The 15,199-nt window shown below is 41.1% G+C and overlaps 1 protein-coding gene across 2 annotated transcripts in view; it reads left to right on the forward strand.

Annotated features, from left to right (window-relative positions):
• The first annotated feature begins 7,378 nt into the window (after nucleotides 1-7,378).
• Nucleotides 7,379-15,199, forward strand: part of DCK (deoxycytidine kinase) — a 59,950-nt gene continuing 52,129 nt past the window's right edge. Inside the window, exons 1-2 of one of the 2 annotated variants that reach the window (XM_060092512.1) lie at nucleotides 7,379-7,707; nucleotides 12,474-12,589. In XM_060092512.1, coding sequence (XP_059948495.1) covers nucleotides 7,617-7,707; nucleotides 12,474-12,589 — 207 coding nt within the window. In that variant the 5' untranslated portion in view covers nucleotides 7,379-7,616. The remainder of the gene's footprint in view (nucleotides 7,708-12,473; nucleotides 12,590-15,199) is intronic. The other variant, XM_060092504.1, reaches the window with a different exon arrangement.

Here is a 15,199-nt window from a genome sequence, read left to right on the forward strand (position 1 = left end):
TTGAGAATTGGTTTGTGACTATGCAAGAAAATCTGTTTTATCATTTCAGTTGCACCGAAAACTTTTCTGGAAGCTTAATATGACCTATCTCATTCACCAAAACAACTCTACTTTGGCTGTTTTCTTAGAACTAAACTATTAAGGAAGTTCAAAAGAATATGCCATAGGCTCTGAATTAGCAGAAGAGAATGTTTTGAGCACTGATTTGTAATATCATTTAATAAAAAAATAGTTTCCTGATGTCACTGCTTTGAAGTAGGCAGTATTGTTTGGATGTACAAGTTTTATTTTATTTTTTAAATTTAGTTTAATTACCTTACAGTTAAATATAATAGTTTACAAAACCAAAGTCTTTTTCTTATTTTCTATTTTTGGTCCATTTTCCTGATAACTTTTGGATTATATCTTGAGTACTGTAGGGTAGTTTTGATTGAAGGTATATTAAAAATAATGGATCCAATATTTAAGATAGAAGTAGCTTAAGGAAGCAGCAGCCTTTACCTCCATGCTTTTTTTTTTTTAACTTATTTTCACGCAAATGAACAATTTGAATTTAAAGACTGGAGATCATTGTAAAAAGAAATTGGAATACAGTTTATATATTAATTACGCTGAATTTAAGTCTGTGTGTCACAGTAAAATATTTCAAATTGTATAATCATTTCATATGTGATTTATAACTTTAACATTTTGAATGTCTTTTTAAAAGATATGAGACAAGAAGTATATTTGAAAATGTCACTGCATACCAAGAGGAAAACTTAACATATTTTGAAACTTATCTGGGATATTAAAGAATATACCAATTCCTAGAAACACTATTCTAGATCTATACTTTAAGGACCGCTCCTAAAATGATTTAAATATCAGCGTTTTGTCATAATATTAAGTTTCACCATAGGAATTACAGTTGTTGAGCTATCAGTTTAATGGTATATGAGATAACTATTTAGAGCTAAAGCTATTTCATGACTTAATGGAAAAGTTTAATTTTAAGATATAATAACAATTCTGACTGCAGACAATTTGAATTTTTTTTTTTTTTTTTGCGGTACGCGGGCCTCTCACTGTTGTGGCCTCCCCCGTTGCGGAGCACAGGCTCCGGACGCACAGGCCCAGCGGCCATGGCTCACGGGCCCAGCCGCTCCGCGGCATATGGGATCCTCCCAGACCGGGGCACGAACCCGTATCCCCTGCATCGGCAGGTGGACTCTTAACCACTGCGCCACCAGGGAGGCCCGACAATTTGAATTTTTGAGGCTCTCCTAATTGGCTAATTATAGAGGAAAATTCATTTTGAAGGTATAAAACTATGCTGCATGTCTGCCAGTTGTAGCTGAACTGATACTTAAATTTTGACAAAAGAGAGAAAATACAGATTAAAATACTGAGTACTCTCAGTTTTGCAAGTGTGATACAAATTTCCTTTTCTGCATATAATACTACACAGTAGAAAAATTTGGATTAGAATCCTCAAAGATAGTGAAATCACTGGCCTTCCCAAGCTTATGTTTACTTGTCATCTCCTTCTCCTTGGAGGTAAATTACTTCCTTACTGGTGTTGACTTCCCATATACTCCTCCCTCCCCCATCTCACAACACACACACACAGACGAAAAACAAAACAGATTGATTATATAGGTCCTCACTGTTAGTGATTCTGAAGTGATTGCTGTCAATACGTAGGTTGCACCTGGAGTGTTGGATGATACAATTTACATAAGCATTTTTGGTTTGTTTTGGTTGACAGCTTTCTTTAAATTACATCACTGAAGCTGAGATTACTAGAGATATAAATTTAAATCTTTTATTATTTAATTTCTGTTATATATTATTAAATTCTTATATGTGTGGGTGTTTCTTACAGGTTTGCAGGTTTTCATTTTTTTTTGTTTACTTAATTGTGCAAGTTGTAAAATAGATTCTCGCATTTTCATTTTAAGAACACTTTTCTCCTTAAATTGTTCTGCAGAGATAACTGTTTTTAGGGGAATAGTTTTTTACAGCCACTAAATTGTATTTGTTATTTTTGTACATGCATTACTAGGGTGGTAAGGACACTAATCTTGTGGGGAAAACTTAAATTTGTTTTATTTGAACTTTCCCTATACATTATTACTAAAAATTATCTAGGAATAGCATCATGAAATCTAGGTTGAGAGAGAATACAATAAACATGAGAATACTTAAAGTTTTAATAGAATCATTTCTAGGGACAAAACCAGAAGAATACTGCCAGTGCCGTAAATGGAAGCGTGAGGCAGCATTTACACTGTGCAACTGTTGCAGAGAATGAGTAAGACAGGATCCTGCGCTAATGGAGATGGACAATTTCTCTCTATTAAAGTAGCTGAATCTAAAACATGAAATGCAACATGGGGGCTATATTGTAAACTGTGCCAAGATTACTCAAATTGTAGCTACTTTTGAGCAGACTTCAACTGTTCTATGATTTTTGTTTTAAAAGGGGATACTGAGGGAATTCCCTGGCAGTTCAGTGGTTAAGACTTGGCGCTTTCACTGCTGGAGGCCCAAGTTCTATCTCTGGTCAGGGAACTAAGATCCCACAAGCCATGTAGTGCGGCAAAAACTAAAAAATAAAAGGGGATACTGAATGTCAGAAAATCTGTAATATGTTTTAATTGAGAGATGTAAATAATGTATACAGACTTGTATGTGATGGGGATTGGAAATATTTAAATTCTAGGGTTTTTTTTCTTTAAAGGAAGAAACTGAATGTTTATTTAAAAAATAATAAATAGTTATGTTTGGCCATGAATCCTGACTTTGCATTACTGTTTATTTTTGCTGTAGGTGTTCCCACACTTCACAGATTCCTAGAGAAATATTGAAGGGTATATGAAATATGTTGAACATTTAAAACTTGTTAGGCATTATTTTTTATAATGCTCACAACAACCCTGGAAGTTAGTGGCTCAGTGTCTTCTATACTAGAAAACTAAAGTTTAGAAATTATAGAAGTCACTGATTAGGGCTAGGGTGTGAAAACCCAAATATGCTTGACCTTGAGGCCAGTGGTTTTGTTTATTTTCTTTAAATATACTATTACCATGAGAATAATTAGCAAAATAATTATTTGTTCACCTTTCCATTAAGCTTTTATCTAATATTTTGTCTTCATTACAGACTATTAAAGAATACAGTATGGGAGAATCCTCATTTTACCCTGATACCTAAGTTCCAAAAGGAAATGTGTATTTTAGAGTATTCTTAGAGTATCATTATTTAGAGGTATTTATGTTTAGAGGAAATTGTGTTTAGACCATTAGGTTGAGAGTATTTTGATGGTAGCAGCCATAGTTGCCCAGTGTCACTAATTAGTATTTGAGATGAAGACTAGGAGTAGAAAATGCTAGTCCATGCTGATGTGGACTGTGTCTGCATGCTTTGCTCCTAATGTACTGAATTTATATGGTTCTTTATAATATTGTATGGAATGATGCATTTTGGTAACAGGTTCTAAATTATTTCTTTAATGCGTGAACAGCCATGCTTCATAGATACTGTTACAAACAGCATAATGATTATCGTGTCATGTTTTCTTGATGACTTAAGTTCACCTTTACAAGTATGCAGCAAAATATAGGTTCCTTTGCTAAGGAGCTATATAGGGCTGCTGGCTTGCTCCTATGCCCTGCTAGTATGTTATTTTGCTGTCATACTTCAGACTTGCTGGAAGCACTCTGACTCCCAATCTTGCTGTTATGATGGCTTCTGCATCCTTGCGTTTTCTGGGCAGTAATGAAGGTTGCAAGTAGAAATTTAAAAGCAAGTTTATTAAGTTGATAAATATCCTTTTACAGAAGTTGTTGGGTTGGTGTACACAAATGCAGGGCCCGTGTAACCACTACTTATCAATGTTCAAGACCTCTTATTTTTTCAGCCTTTGTTCTCATTTTCTCAGTTGGTTTAGAGTTTTATTTATTTATTTATTTGGCTGTGCTGGGTCTTAGTTGCGGCACACGGAAATTTTTTTTTTTTTTTTTTAGTTGCACACGTGGACTTTTATTTGGGGCATGCGGGATCTAGTTCCCTGACCAGGGATCGAACCCGTGCCCCCTGCATTGGGAGCTCGGAGTCTTAACCACTGGACCACCAGGGAAATCCCTAGAGTTTTCTTAATAAACTTGTATGTTATCAGTTAGGAGACACTGTCTCATTCTTTAGTTATACCAGCATTCCCGCTGGAGAAAAGGAATTCCTAAATTGAAGGAGTAGTAAAATTTCTGGGAAGGAAGGGTTAAGATGGTAGCATGCTCACACCTGATTGAGTACTCTAATACAGAGGTCCCCAGCCTTTTTGGCACCAGGGACCGGTTTTGTGGAAGACAATTTTTCCACAGACAGGGGACGGGGCGGGGGTGGGGATCAGGCGGTAATGTGAGCAATGGGGAGTGGTGGGGAGTGGCAGATGAAGCTTCCCTTGCTCACCTGCCATTGACCTCCTGCTGTGCAGCCGGGTTCCTAACAGGGGGTTGGGGACCCCTGCTCTAATACCCTGTATTTTATCTGTAATTCCAAAATCTGAAACGCTCAGAAAACAAAGTATTTTCTTGAATTCACTGCAAACTTAACCTGATCTGAGGTTAATAGTCTTTATTCTACTTAATGTGAAAACATGTTTCACTGCAAAATGTTAGTATACTTAACACTTTGGCAGTAGGGTGAGGAATGGTTACATAATATATGTGGTATATAATTATATTTCTTTTCTAAATTCCAAAATTAAAAAAAAATTATTTACTTGGTTGTGCTGGGTCTTAGTTGTGGCAGGTGGGCTCCCTAGTTGTGGCAGGTGGGCTCCTTAGTTGTGGCATGCAAACTCTTAATTGTGGCATGCATGTGGGATCTAGTTCCCGGAGCAAGGATTGAACCCAAGGCCCCTGCATTGGGAGCGCGGAGTCTTATCCACTGCGCCACCAGGGAAGTCCCATAAATTCCAAAATTTTAAAAATTCTGAAACAGAGTTGACTACAAGAGTTTCAGATAAGGGGTTGTGGACAAGAATCAGGGAGGTACTTTTGAGAGTGCTTTTCTCTAGTCTCTTTCTTGTGTTATCGACTGGTTATGCACCATAATGGGAAATTATGCTGAAATTGATGTAAAAAGAGCTAGGTTTCCTGTTTCCCCATTTGTATTTTTGAGGTACACTCTTCAGCTTGGAGGAACTCAAGTTCTCACAGCCAGACACTGGCAGAACTGGGATTTGAAACCAGTCTTTAATTTTCCAGTGCTTAAACTCTCAATCACTGTACTATACAAGTACTTCTTTTGTGGTTTTTGTTTTTGTTTAGTTGTTTTTTGTCTGGTTTGGTTTGGTGGAGGGGGAACCACACTTGGAGATTTCTAATCCTCAGCCTCAAACATCTTTGTCAGATCCACATGGGACTTACTGAGTTCCACTTTCCTCCTGTTGAAGGTCTCAGAGACTTACCTTGCCTTATTACTCTCTCAGTAGCTGCCAAAACCCTTACCATTACATGTTTTTTTCCCCCAAGTATGGGTGTGGAATATAATACCTAGTAGCAGGAATTCCCTGGCAGTCCAGTGGTTAGGACTTTGAGCTTCCACTGCTGGGGGCCTGGGTTTGATCCCTGGTTGGGGAACTAAGATCCCACAGTCTGCTCAGTGGGACCAAAAAACAGTAAAACAAAAACCTAGTAGCTTCCCCAGCTTCCTTTCCATCCCCATGACAAGTATTCAGGCCTTTTTCATTTCAAGGATCCTGCTACTAATTACTGTGGGGATAAACAAAAGTAATATACATAAAATACTACCATAATGAAATAGGGAATTTACAAAAAATGATTTTTTCTGTTTTCATCCTAGAGTTCCCCATGGAATCACATTTTGATTTCTGCCTTCTATTTCTGAGAACAGATTCACCATTTACCCCCTTCTTCTTACTCCACCTTTTGATGCATTTCAGGTCTGATGTTGGTTGTAAGGTAGAAAGGAATAATAGGGCCTTTGGTTTATGTAGACAATTTGAACTTGGGAACTTCCAGACTGGGGAGTGGCCTGTTTACTAGGTCTTTACCATGATTAAAAATGAATTCCTCTGGGCGTTTCTACACTGCATTTGTCCCCAGCTAGATGAGTCATCTAGCAGAGGACATGGCACATAAGAAGGCATTCAAAAATTCAACATACATTTGTTAACTATGTGCTAGGTGTAGGGTATGCAGATTTAATTAAGCTTATAGTCATGCTGAACAGAAACCTACCCAGTGTGGTAACTTCTTCACAGCATTGTAGGGCAGAGAAATTTTCCCTCTTCAGGTGCTGGTCTAATAATGAAATTGACATAAGATTAACAGGAGAAAAACATTTAATTACATACGGGAGCCCCATAAAAATGTAAGACTCAATGAAATGACTAAAGCAGGAAGCTTTTATATCTTTTAGACAAAGAAACAATACATTTGTGATGAATTGACAAGACGAAGGGGTTTGGGCCTGGTGTAGTAAATTGTTGAAGCAGTAACAAGGTTTATTTATCCAGCCTTCTCTGCCCTAAATTCCCAGTCTCTGGCGATAGGATGCCTTCTACCCTCCTGGTACAGGGAAGGTAACTTTTATATGGGAGAGTTAGCCCCCGCCTTCAGGAGGAACAAAGGATGGGCAGAGTGTCCTTATTTAATTCAAAGTAATATGCCAAAGTGGCAAATTTGGGGTGGCACCTTCTGCTCCCCTTCAGCATAATTGGGGCATCCAAATCAGGATATGAGAGATCAGAAAAGGCTTCCTGTGGTGTGGCATCTGAATACTTCAATTCCCATCCCAGTTCCACTCACGCTGACTTTGAGACTTTCAACATCCCTCCTCAGTGCCTGTTTCCTCACTGATAAATGGGGCTCATGGTAGGATCTCTGGCACTTGATTGCTAGTTAAGCAATGAAAAACGTTCAAAATAATGTCTGGCACACAGTAAGACTGCAGTACATTCCCAACGCCACCTGGCCTGATGATAGCCTCCAGGCTGCGAACACAGGGTAATGTGTTTGGTATTCTACTACTCACTGCCTCACCCTTGACAAGTTCAAAGTTTCAAGTCCAACCAACTCGGTCCAGACGCTCAGAACCCACAAACCCCACGGGACAAACGAGTTCCCCAAAGCCCGGCCCACTCCTGGTGACGAGGGCAGGTGGCGACCTCTACCCTCGAGCGCCTTTCGTCCTTGGGCACCCGCTGGGATTCCCACAAGATTCAGGGAACGCTCCCTGCCACCGCCTTCTGGGCAGAGATGCGCCTGCGCGCGCGTGGCCCCGCCCCCCCGCTCCCCGTGACCCTTCGTGCTGGGCGCGCACGCAGGGGCCCCGCGCGAGGCGGGCTCTGGCGGAGGGGCCCAGGAGGGATCAAAGGTTTAGGGGAAGGCGGGGGCGTGGCTTCCCCGCTGGGCGGGCGGCCACTTCACAGTCCCGCCTCCGTCTGCAGCTTCAGCCGCGCGCCAAAATCAAACCCGGGTACCCGCCGGCCAGAGACCCTGCCGTTCAAGGAGAGCTCCGCGGCGGCGTCGGCCCAGTCGCGCACACCTTCGGCCACCTCCCAGCCCTCCCTGCCCGACGCGCTCGGGGCCGCCACAAGACGAGGCATGGCCACCCCACCCAAGAGGAGCTGCCCATCTCCCGCGGCCAGCTCTGAGGGGACCCGCATCAAGAAAATTTCCGTCGAAGGGAACATCGGTAAGGAGCCTCGGGAAGTGTTGGTCCCAAAGCAGGGGTAGTCGCGGCAGCGGCGGCTGAAGCGCCCCTTCGCTTCATCCCTGCTGCTCCTCATTGAGGGCTTTCCTCCCAGCCTGCTCCTGTGCTTGCAGACGCGCCCTCAAATTCCCCAGCCGCCGAAAGCACCCGTCTCTTGCCTCTCCAGCTTCCCTCCCGTGCCATGAGGGTGTTCGTGACCCCTGGGCGTCTGGCGGTGGGCCTAGGCCTGCGGGCCTTGTGAGGCGTGCTTGGGGTCCCTTTCATCCTCTTTGTTTGGGAAGGGTTTTGTTTTTGCGGTGTGTGGCGGTTTTTTTTTTGGATGTATCTGGTATGTCATTTCTTGAGGTGCAATATACATGTTAAAGGATCCCTTTTTAGGTATACCCCTCTATGAGGTTTGACAAACATACAATGTTTTACTACCACCAAGATCAAGATTCAGAACATTTCCATCCCTGCAGAAAGTTCCCTCTTGCTTCTTTATAGTCAGTCTCCTCTCCATTTCTATCCCCTGGCAAGCAGTGATCTGATTTCTAATCCTGTAAGTTTTGCCTTTTGCAGAATGTCATATAAATGGATTCATGGAGTATGTAGCCTTTTGTGTCTTGCTTCTCTAGTTTACCATAATGCTTTTACATTTATTCATGTTGCTTGTATCTGTGGTTTGTTCTTTTTTGTTTCTGAGTAGTATTCCACTGCACGGATATACCACAGTTTCTCTCTCCCAATTGTGGACATTTGGATTGTTTCCAGTATTTAGATTATGAATAAAACTGCTGTAAACATTCAAGTACAAGGAAAGAATTTTTAAATGATCTTAGCGGAAGGAGTTCCTCACTCCCTACCCAACATCCAAGTGAACATTGTGTTATGATTCAAAGACCACTGCTATTTCTGTTCTTAACCCAGACGTCGTTTTGCAAGATACATGAGAACTTCCGATTCTTCTCTGTTTCCTACCACAGGAAACCTATGCCTGGTACTTCCTGTTTTGGTAGGATTTTGTTTTTTTTGGTTCCAAGTTAGGTACTGGCCATTCATGCATACAGCAAATTTTAATTCTTACCGTGCTGAAACACTTGTACTTCTTTAAAAAGGCAAGGCAGGGGCTTCCCTGGTGGCGCAGGGGTTGAGAGTCCGCCTGCCGATGCAGGGGACACGGGTTCGTGCCCCAGTCCGGGAAGATCCCACATGCCGCAGAGCGGCTGGGCCTGTGAGCCATGGCCGCTGAGCCTACGTGTCCGGAGCCTGTGCTCCACAACGGGAGAGGCCACAACAGTGAGAGGCCCGCGTACCAAAAAAAAAAAAAAAAAAAAAAAAAAAAAAAGGCAAGGCAAACAGGTGCTTTAGCAGCATTCCAAGGAATAGAAAAAGCTGAACACACCCTCAAAGAGGACATCTTGTTTCATTGCTCCAATATTAAGGCACCAGTGGGAAAGATCAATGGAATAGACTCTCATTTCTTCTTAGCTGGATAAGTTCTTTGAAGGTGAATGTTTACTAGTATGATTCCTCACAGCTACTTATTGGATATAGAAGACCATGTATCAAGACAGGAGAAAGTAGATGAACAAAACCTTTCAAAAGTAAATTTGAATGAACAACGCCTCAGATTTATACCACAATCCCTTCCCTTTCCTAAATCCACTGAAGCAATGTATCATATCTGGAAATTTACTTCCTTCCAAGCATCTTTAATCTTCTCAGCACGTAAAATAATTTCCTAATATGTCCCCCCCTCTCCAGTTTCTCAAAATTCTTCCAGAGCAGTCTTTCTGTATACAAATGTGATTGTGTTATCCCTTGCTTAAGATTCTCTGACCTCCCCATTACCTGCACTGGAAGGAGCTGCAAACTGATGGCCTGCATTTACACAATATTGGCCTGCCCAAATTAGAAAAAAGCATTTTTTATTAGTTGCTAGCATTTACAAATGTTGAGATTTCCCATAAACATCTAGATTCTTGGCTTCTCCTGAAAAATCTGAAGATCTGGTAGCACTGTGTTTCTGTAAGAGAACCATTCGCTCTTTAGATGGGATATGTCACTTACCACTTAACTGTTTTCCCTGACACTGCAGCTTTGTCATTTGCTGTTTATTAATGCTCTTATACTGTTGTTCATGTGCCCTCCGCCTTATTTGCCAGACCCAAATAAGCTATATATGTACAAATTGCTAATCTGTGTATAGAAGACTATTTCATGATTCCTCTATTTTCTAAAAATTTGAACTTTAACTGGTCATTTTCATTTCATACTCATGTAACTTGTTTTCTCATGTTCTCTAACTAAAATACTCTCTTATGTTAGATTTTGGAGTCCTTACCTACTTCTCATCTTAATGGTCTGTATAGAATGATTTTTGGCATCATTATGCCTACTTGGCATTAATAATTTTGTTAGGTCCCATGACTTTTTAAAGTATTAACATCAGTGTCCTTGGTTCTTGTTCTCCTTTGCCTTCCTAGAATTTTAATTTATTAAGTAGCTTATTTTCAAGCTCTCCATTTCCTCCCCAAAAGTTAAGGAACTGGATATTAGTCTGATTGGGAACTGCAGGTAACTATTTTTACACTGCTTGAACTAAAGAGTAATTTTAGAGAGTAACTGTTATTACTCTTAAAATTTCAGAGTATGACCACATGAACTTTTTCTGTTTGTAAGCAGTATCAGAAGAAAGCTGAATGCTCTAGCCTTAAGTGCTTTCAGACTCTAGCTGATGGCTGGTGTTTTAATGTGTTCCTTGGGTGCTCTTTCTGAACATCATGTTTTCCTTCCTTCCTCCATCTAGCTCAGTGAATGTGTGGTGAACGTTTTACATGCTTCCATTCACTTCTTCTAAATGGCTTACAGTTTCTGTGCTTACCCTCTTCACATGCAATCTGTGGTCCACCAGTGTTTTTCCTATGATTAAACCTCATGGTCATCTAGTTTATCCTTAAAAGTTTTTTGCCTGTCCTCTGGTGGTAATATGACTTTTGTGTTTTGCTTCTTAACTCTTCTCTCTGTGTTACCTTCTGATTGACCCTCCCTCTTTTTTTTTTTTCTTTTCTATCGACGTTTGTAATGTTTTAGGTTTGATTATAGTTCTTCAAGTCAAAGGTGAGTTCTTTTTGCCCTCTTTGGATCCAGTTTATAAGGAAGAGGAGGCTTTGCTTCAGTTGCTTTTTTTATATGTTTATCTATGTGCGTGTGCATTTGTATTCATATATATAGAGAAAACATCATGCTGACCAGAGATGACTAATATAATCACATTTGGTGACTTCATGTAGGAAGGGTGTGGTGGTCATTAAGAGTATTGTTAAACCCTGTCAAATTCTAGGTCAAGACTTTTCCTACTATTAAATTGAATGAATTCCCAGATAATTTTTTTTTTTTTTTTTTGCGGTACGTGGACCTCTCACTGTTGTGGCCTCTCCCGTTGCAGAGCACAGGCTCCGGATGCGCAGGCTCAGCGGCCGTGGCTCACAGGCCTAGCCGCTCCGCGACATGTGGGATCTTCCCAGACTGGGGCAGGAACCCGTGTTCCCTGCATTGGCAGGCGGACTCTCAACCACTGTGCCACTAGGGAGGCCCTCCCAGATAATTTTAAAATAGTGAATATAATGTCTTGGTTACACCCAAACTGTTTTCTTTTTTTCCTTCTAGATATCTCAGAAACTAGTGAACGATCAGGTAGAATGAAGTCTATACAACTTTTTTTTTTTTTTTAAGGAGTTTGATAGAGTGCACAGAACCATAAAAGTGAAGCAGAAAAAACATGGCTATTGCTTGTAGGAAGTGTTTTGCAAAAATATTTTTATAGTTTCTGTTAGCCATAGTGTTGTATGATAATTAGTGTCATATAATAATAATCATATCATTTCCCATCCTAAAACTCTGGGAATTGGATGCTTTTTTTTTTTTTTCTGGCCACACTGCTTGGCTTGTTGAATCTTAGTTCCCCGACCAGGGATTGAACCCTGGCCCTCGGCAGTGAGAGCTCAGAATCCTAACTACTGGACCACCAGGGAATTCCCTGGCGGCATCTTTATATTAATTTTGTGGTTTATTTGGTTGTTTCTAGATTGGTTTTAGATAGGAAAAACCTGAGTTTGTTTGTAAACTGAATGAATAGAGCCAGTAGAGAGGAAAATTTTGAAAATGCAAGAGCCTGGAATGACTGTCACTGTTGTGGTGGTTTACTTATTTATCACAGCAGTTTCCATGAGGAGGGTATTATTATTACAGTCTCCATTGTATTATGAGGAAACAGGCTCTGAGAGGTTCAGTGACTTGCCCAAAATTACATACCTAATTAAGTGGGAGAATAGCCTTAACCACTTTCCACAGTTATCTCTGTTTTGTTAAGGAAAGTAAGTCTAGGACTAGAATTTTTACTTTTTTTTTTTTTTTTGCGGGATCTTAGTTCCCCGACCAGACCAGGGATGGGACCCATCCCCCCTGAATTGGAAGTGCGGAGTTCTAACTACTGGACCTCCAGGGAATTCCCTAGAATTTAAAAAATTCTGTTCCATGGCTTTGGTAAACTAAAAGCAGTAACAAACAAGTGAGCTTAATACAGGTGGGCAGGGATCCTTTTACTTTTCATTTAAATAAAGTCTAAAAGAGAAAGTTTAGAAAATCAAATGCTTTTCTTTTTTTGTATTGTTTGCTATTATAAATTTTGTAAAAGCTGATGGCTGTCTTGGCATTTTTTCCCTGATAAATTTCCTTCCTCAGTTTCACTTTTCCTCTCACAACAGCTGCGGGGAAGTCAACATTTGTGAATATCCTTAAAAAAGTCTGTGAGGATTGGGAAGTGGTTCCTGAACCTGTTGCCAGGTGGTGCAATGTTCAAAGTACTCAGGATGAATTTGAGGTATGAAAATAAACTTTATTTAATAAAATAAAAAATTTTGATTTAGAGAACAGTTGTATTCTTGGATTTTGTTTTGTTTTGTTTTTTTTCCTTTTGCAATAAAACTTTCAAATATAGGGCTTCCCTGGTGGCACAGTGGTTAAGAATCCTTCTGCCAGTGCAGGGAGCACGGGTTCAAGCCCTGGTCCTGGAAGATTCCACATGCCACGGAGCAACGAACTACTGTTCGTTGTACGCTGTTCGTTGTACGCCTGTACGCCACAACTACTGAGCCTGTGCTCTGGAGCCCGCAAGCCACAACTACTGAGCCCGTGTGCCTAGAACCTGTGCTCCACAGCAAGAGAAGCCACTGCAATGAAGACCAGCCCCTGCTCGCCACAACTGGAGAAAGCCTGCACGCAGCAGCAAAGACCCCACGCAGCCAAAAATAAATAAATTTTAAAAAAGCAAACAAACAAACTTTCAAATATAGCTCTAGGTCTGTCTCTTCATTTGGGCAGTAGTTACGGGGAAGTGTATATATATGTATAACACGCATTGAACTATGCACTTAAGATTATGCACTCCATTGCATCTAAGTAGAATTTTTAAAGTTTTGAAAAATTAATTAAAATGTTGGTTTTTTTTTTTTTTTTTTTTTTCTTTGCGGTATGCGGGCCTCTCACTGTTGTGGCCTCTCCCGTTGCGGAGCACAGGCTCCGGATGCACAGGCTCAGCGGCCATGGCTCACGGGCCCACCCGCTCCGCGGCATGTGGGATCTTCCTGGACCGGGGCATGAACCCATGTACCCTACATCGGCAGGTGGACTCTCAACCACTGTGCCACCAGGGAAGCCCAAAATGTTTTTTTATTTTTATTTTTTAAAGAAGGTGTTGGGGGTAGGAGTTTATTAATTAATTAATTAATTTTTGCTGTGTTGGGTCTTTGTTTCTGTGCAAGGGCTTTCTCTAGTTGTGGCAAGCGGAGGCCACTCTTCATCGTGGTAAGTGGGCCTCTCACTATCACAGCCTCTCTTGTTGAGGAGCACAGGCTCCAGACGCGCAGGCTCAGTAGTTGTGGCTCACAAGCCTAGCTGCTCCGCGGCATGTGGGATCCTCCCAGACCAGGGCTCGAACCCGTGTCCCTTGTATTAGCAGGCAGATTCTCAGCCACTGCGCCACCAGGGAAGCCCAATTAAAACGTTTTTAAAAAATCTAATTGGGGCTTCCCTGGTGGCACAGTGGTTGAGAGTCCACCTGCCGATGCAGGGGACACAGGTTCGTGCCCCGGTCCTGGAAGTTCCCACATGCGGTGGAGCGGCTGGGCCCGTGAGCCATGGCCGCTGAGCCTGCGCATCTGGAGCCTGTCCTCCGCAGCCGGAGAGGCCACAACAGTGAGAGGCCCCCATTCCGCAAAAAAAAAAAAAAAATCTAATTGTAAGTTAAATTTCTTGCGTGGCTTTTTACATTTTGTTTAAAAATAGGTAAATAGGGGCTTCCCTGGTGGCGCAGTGGTTGAGAGTCCGCCTGCCGATGCAGGGGACACGGGTTCGTGCCCCGATCCCGAAAGATCCCACATGCCGCGGAGTGGCTGGGCCCGCGAGCCATGGCCGCGGAGCAGTGAGAGGCCCGCGTACAGCAAAAAAAAAAAAAAAAAAGGTAAATAAGAAAAGCAAAAACAGCTACCCAATAGCTGAATTTTACTAGTTTATTTCTCATGACTTTTGTCTTAGAGACAGCCATTATTTTTGTACTTTCGTTCTTGTCAGACTTTCACTCTGGACACAAGTTTCAATTTCCCAGAACTTTCCATCCTACACTGCAAATGAGAAAGAGGGCATAATCGTTAAATTCCATTCTTTACAGCAAACTTTATTGTATGTGTATGAAGAAGAGAGAGCTGATTGCTAAGATTTTTGTTTCTGGAGAAATGAGAATTGAAATTGAAAGCAGCATAGCAGAAACGGAAAGATGAAAATGTGTGCTAGAAACTTGCTTTGTTAGGTCTGAGTAGAACAGAGAGGTTTTGAAAAAGAAATGTCTAATTTTAAAAGTTTAGCTGTTGGTCTAGGGAATCTAGGAATAATAATTGAATATTTAAAATGTAAATCATATATACAAGGAGGAGTCGCCAGCCAAGGTACTCTGCAGACTTTGAGGACATTGGTTTTTAACAACCAAAAGTATTTTCTCATATACCTGTTTGCCAAACATAGTTAACTTTAAGTCTGGGACCCAGCTCACTACACCCCAATCCTTTTAATAATCTAGGACTAAACCCTGAAGGGACTTCCTTCCCATATGGACTCCATCTCCTTAAGAAATTGATATTTCAGTCTGGTCTTTGAGGAAGGGCAGAGTTAGCCTTAAGTAGAGTTTTAAAGTGGGTAAATTTATTTGCTTCTTTCAACATTTTTTATTGACATATGATATAACTATAGAAAAGTATATAAACCTATGTACAGTTTAAAGAACAATTTGAAGGCTATCATCTTTGTAACCATCACCCAAGTCAAGAAATAGACCATTACTTTCTCGTTCAAGAAGTCCCTGTTTGTTCTTCTCAGGTCACAGTATCTTCTTCCCAAGGGTAATAACTCTGCTAGGGGTAATCACTCACATAAAATAATT

The sequence above is a fragment of the Mesoplodon densirostris genome, chromosome 1 (assembly GCF_025265405.1).
Source record: "Mesoplodon densirostris isolate mMesDen1 chromosome 1, mMesDen1 primary haplotype, whole genome shotgun sequence".
In the NCBI taxonomy this organism is placed as follows: Eukaryota; Metazoa; Chordata; class Mammalia; order Artiodactyla; family Ziphiidae; genus Mesoplodon; species Mesoplodon densirostris.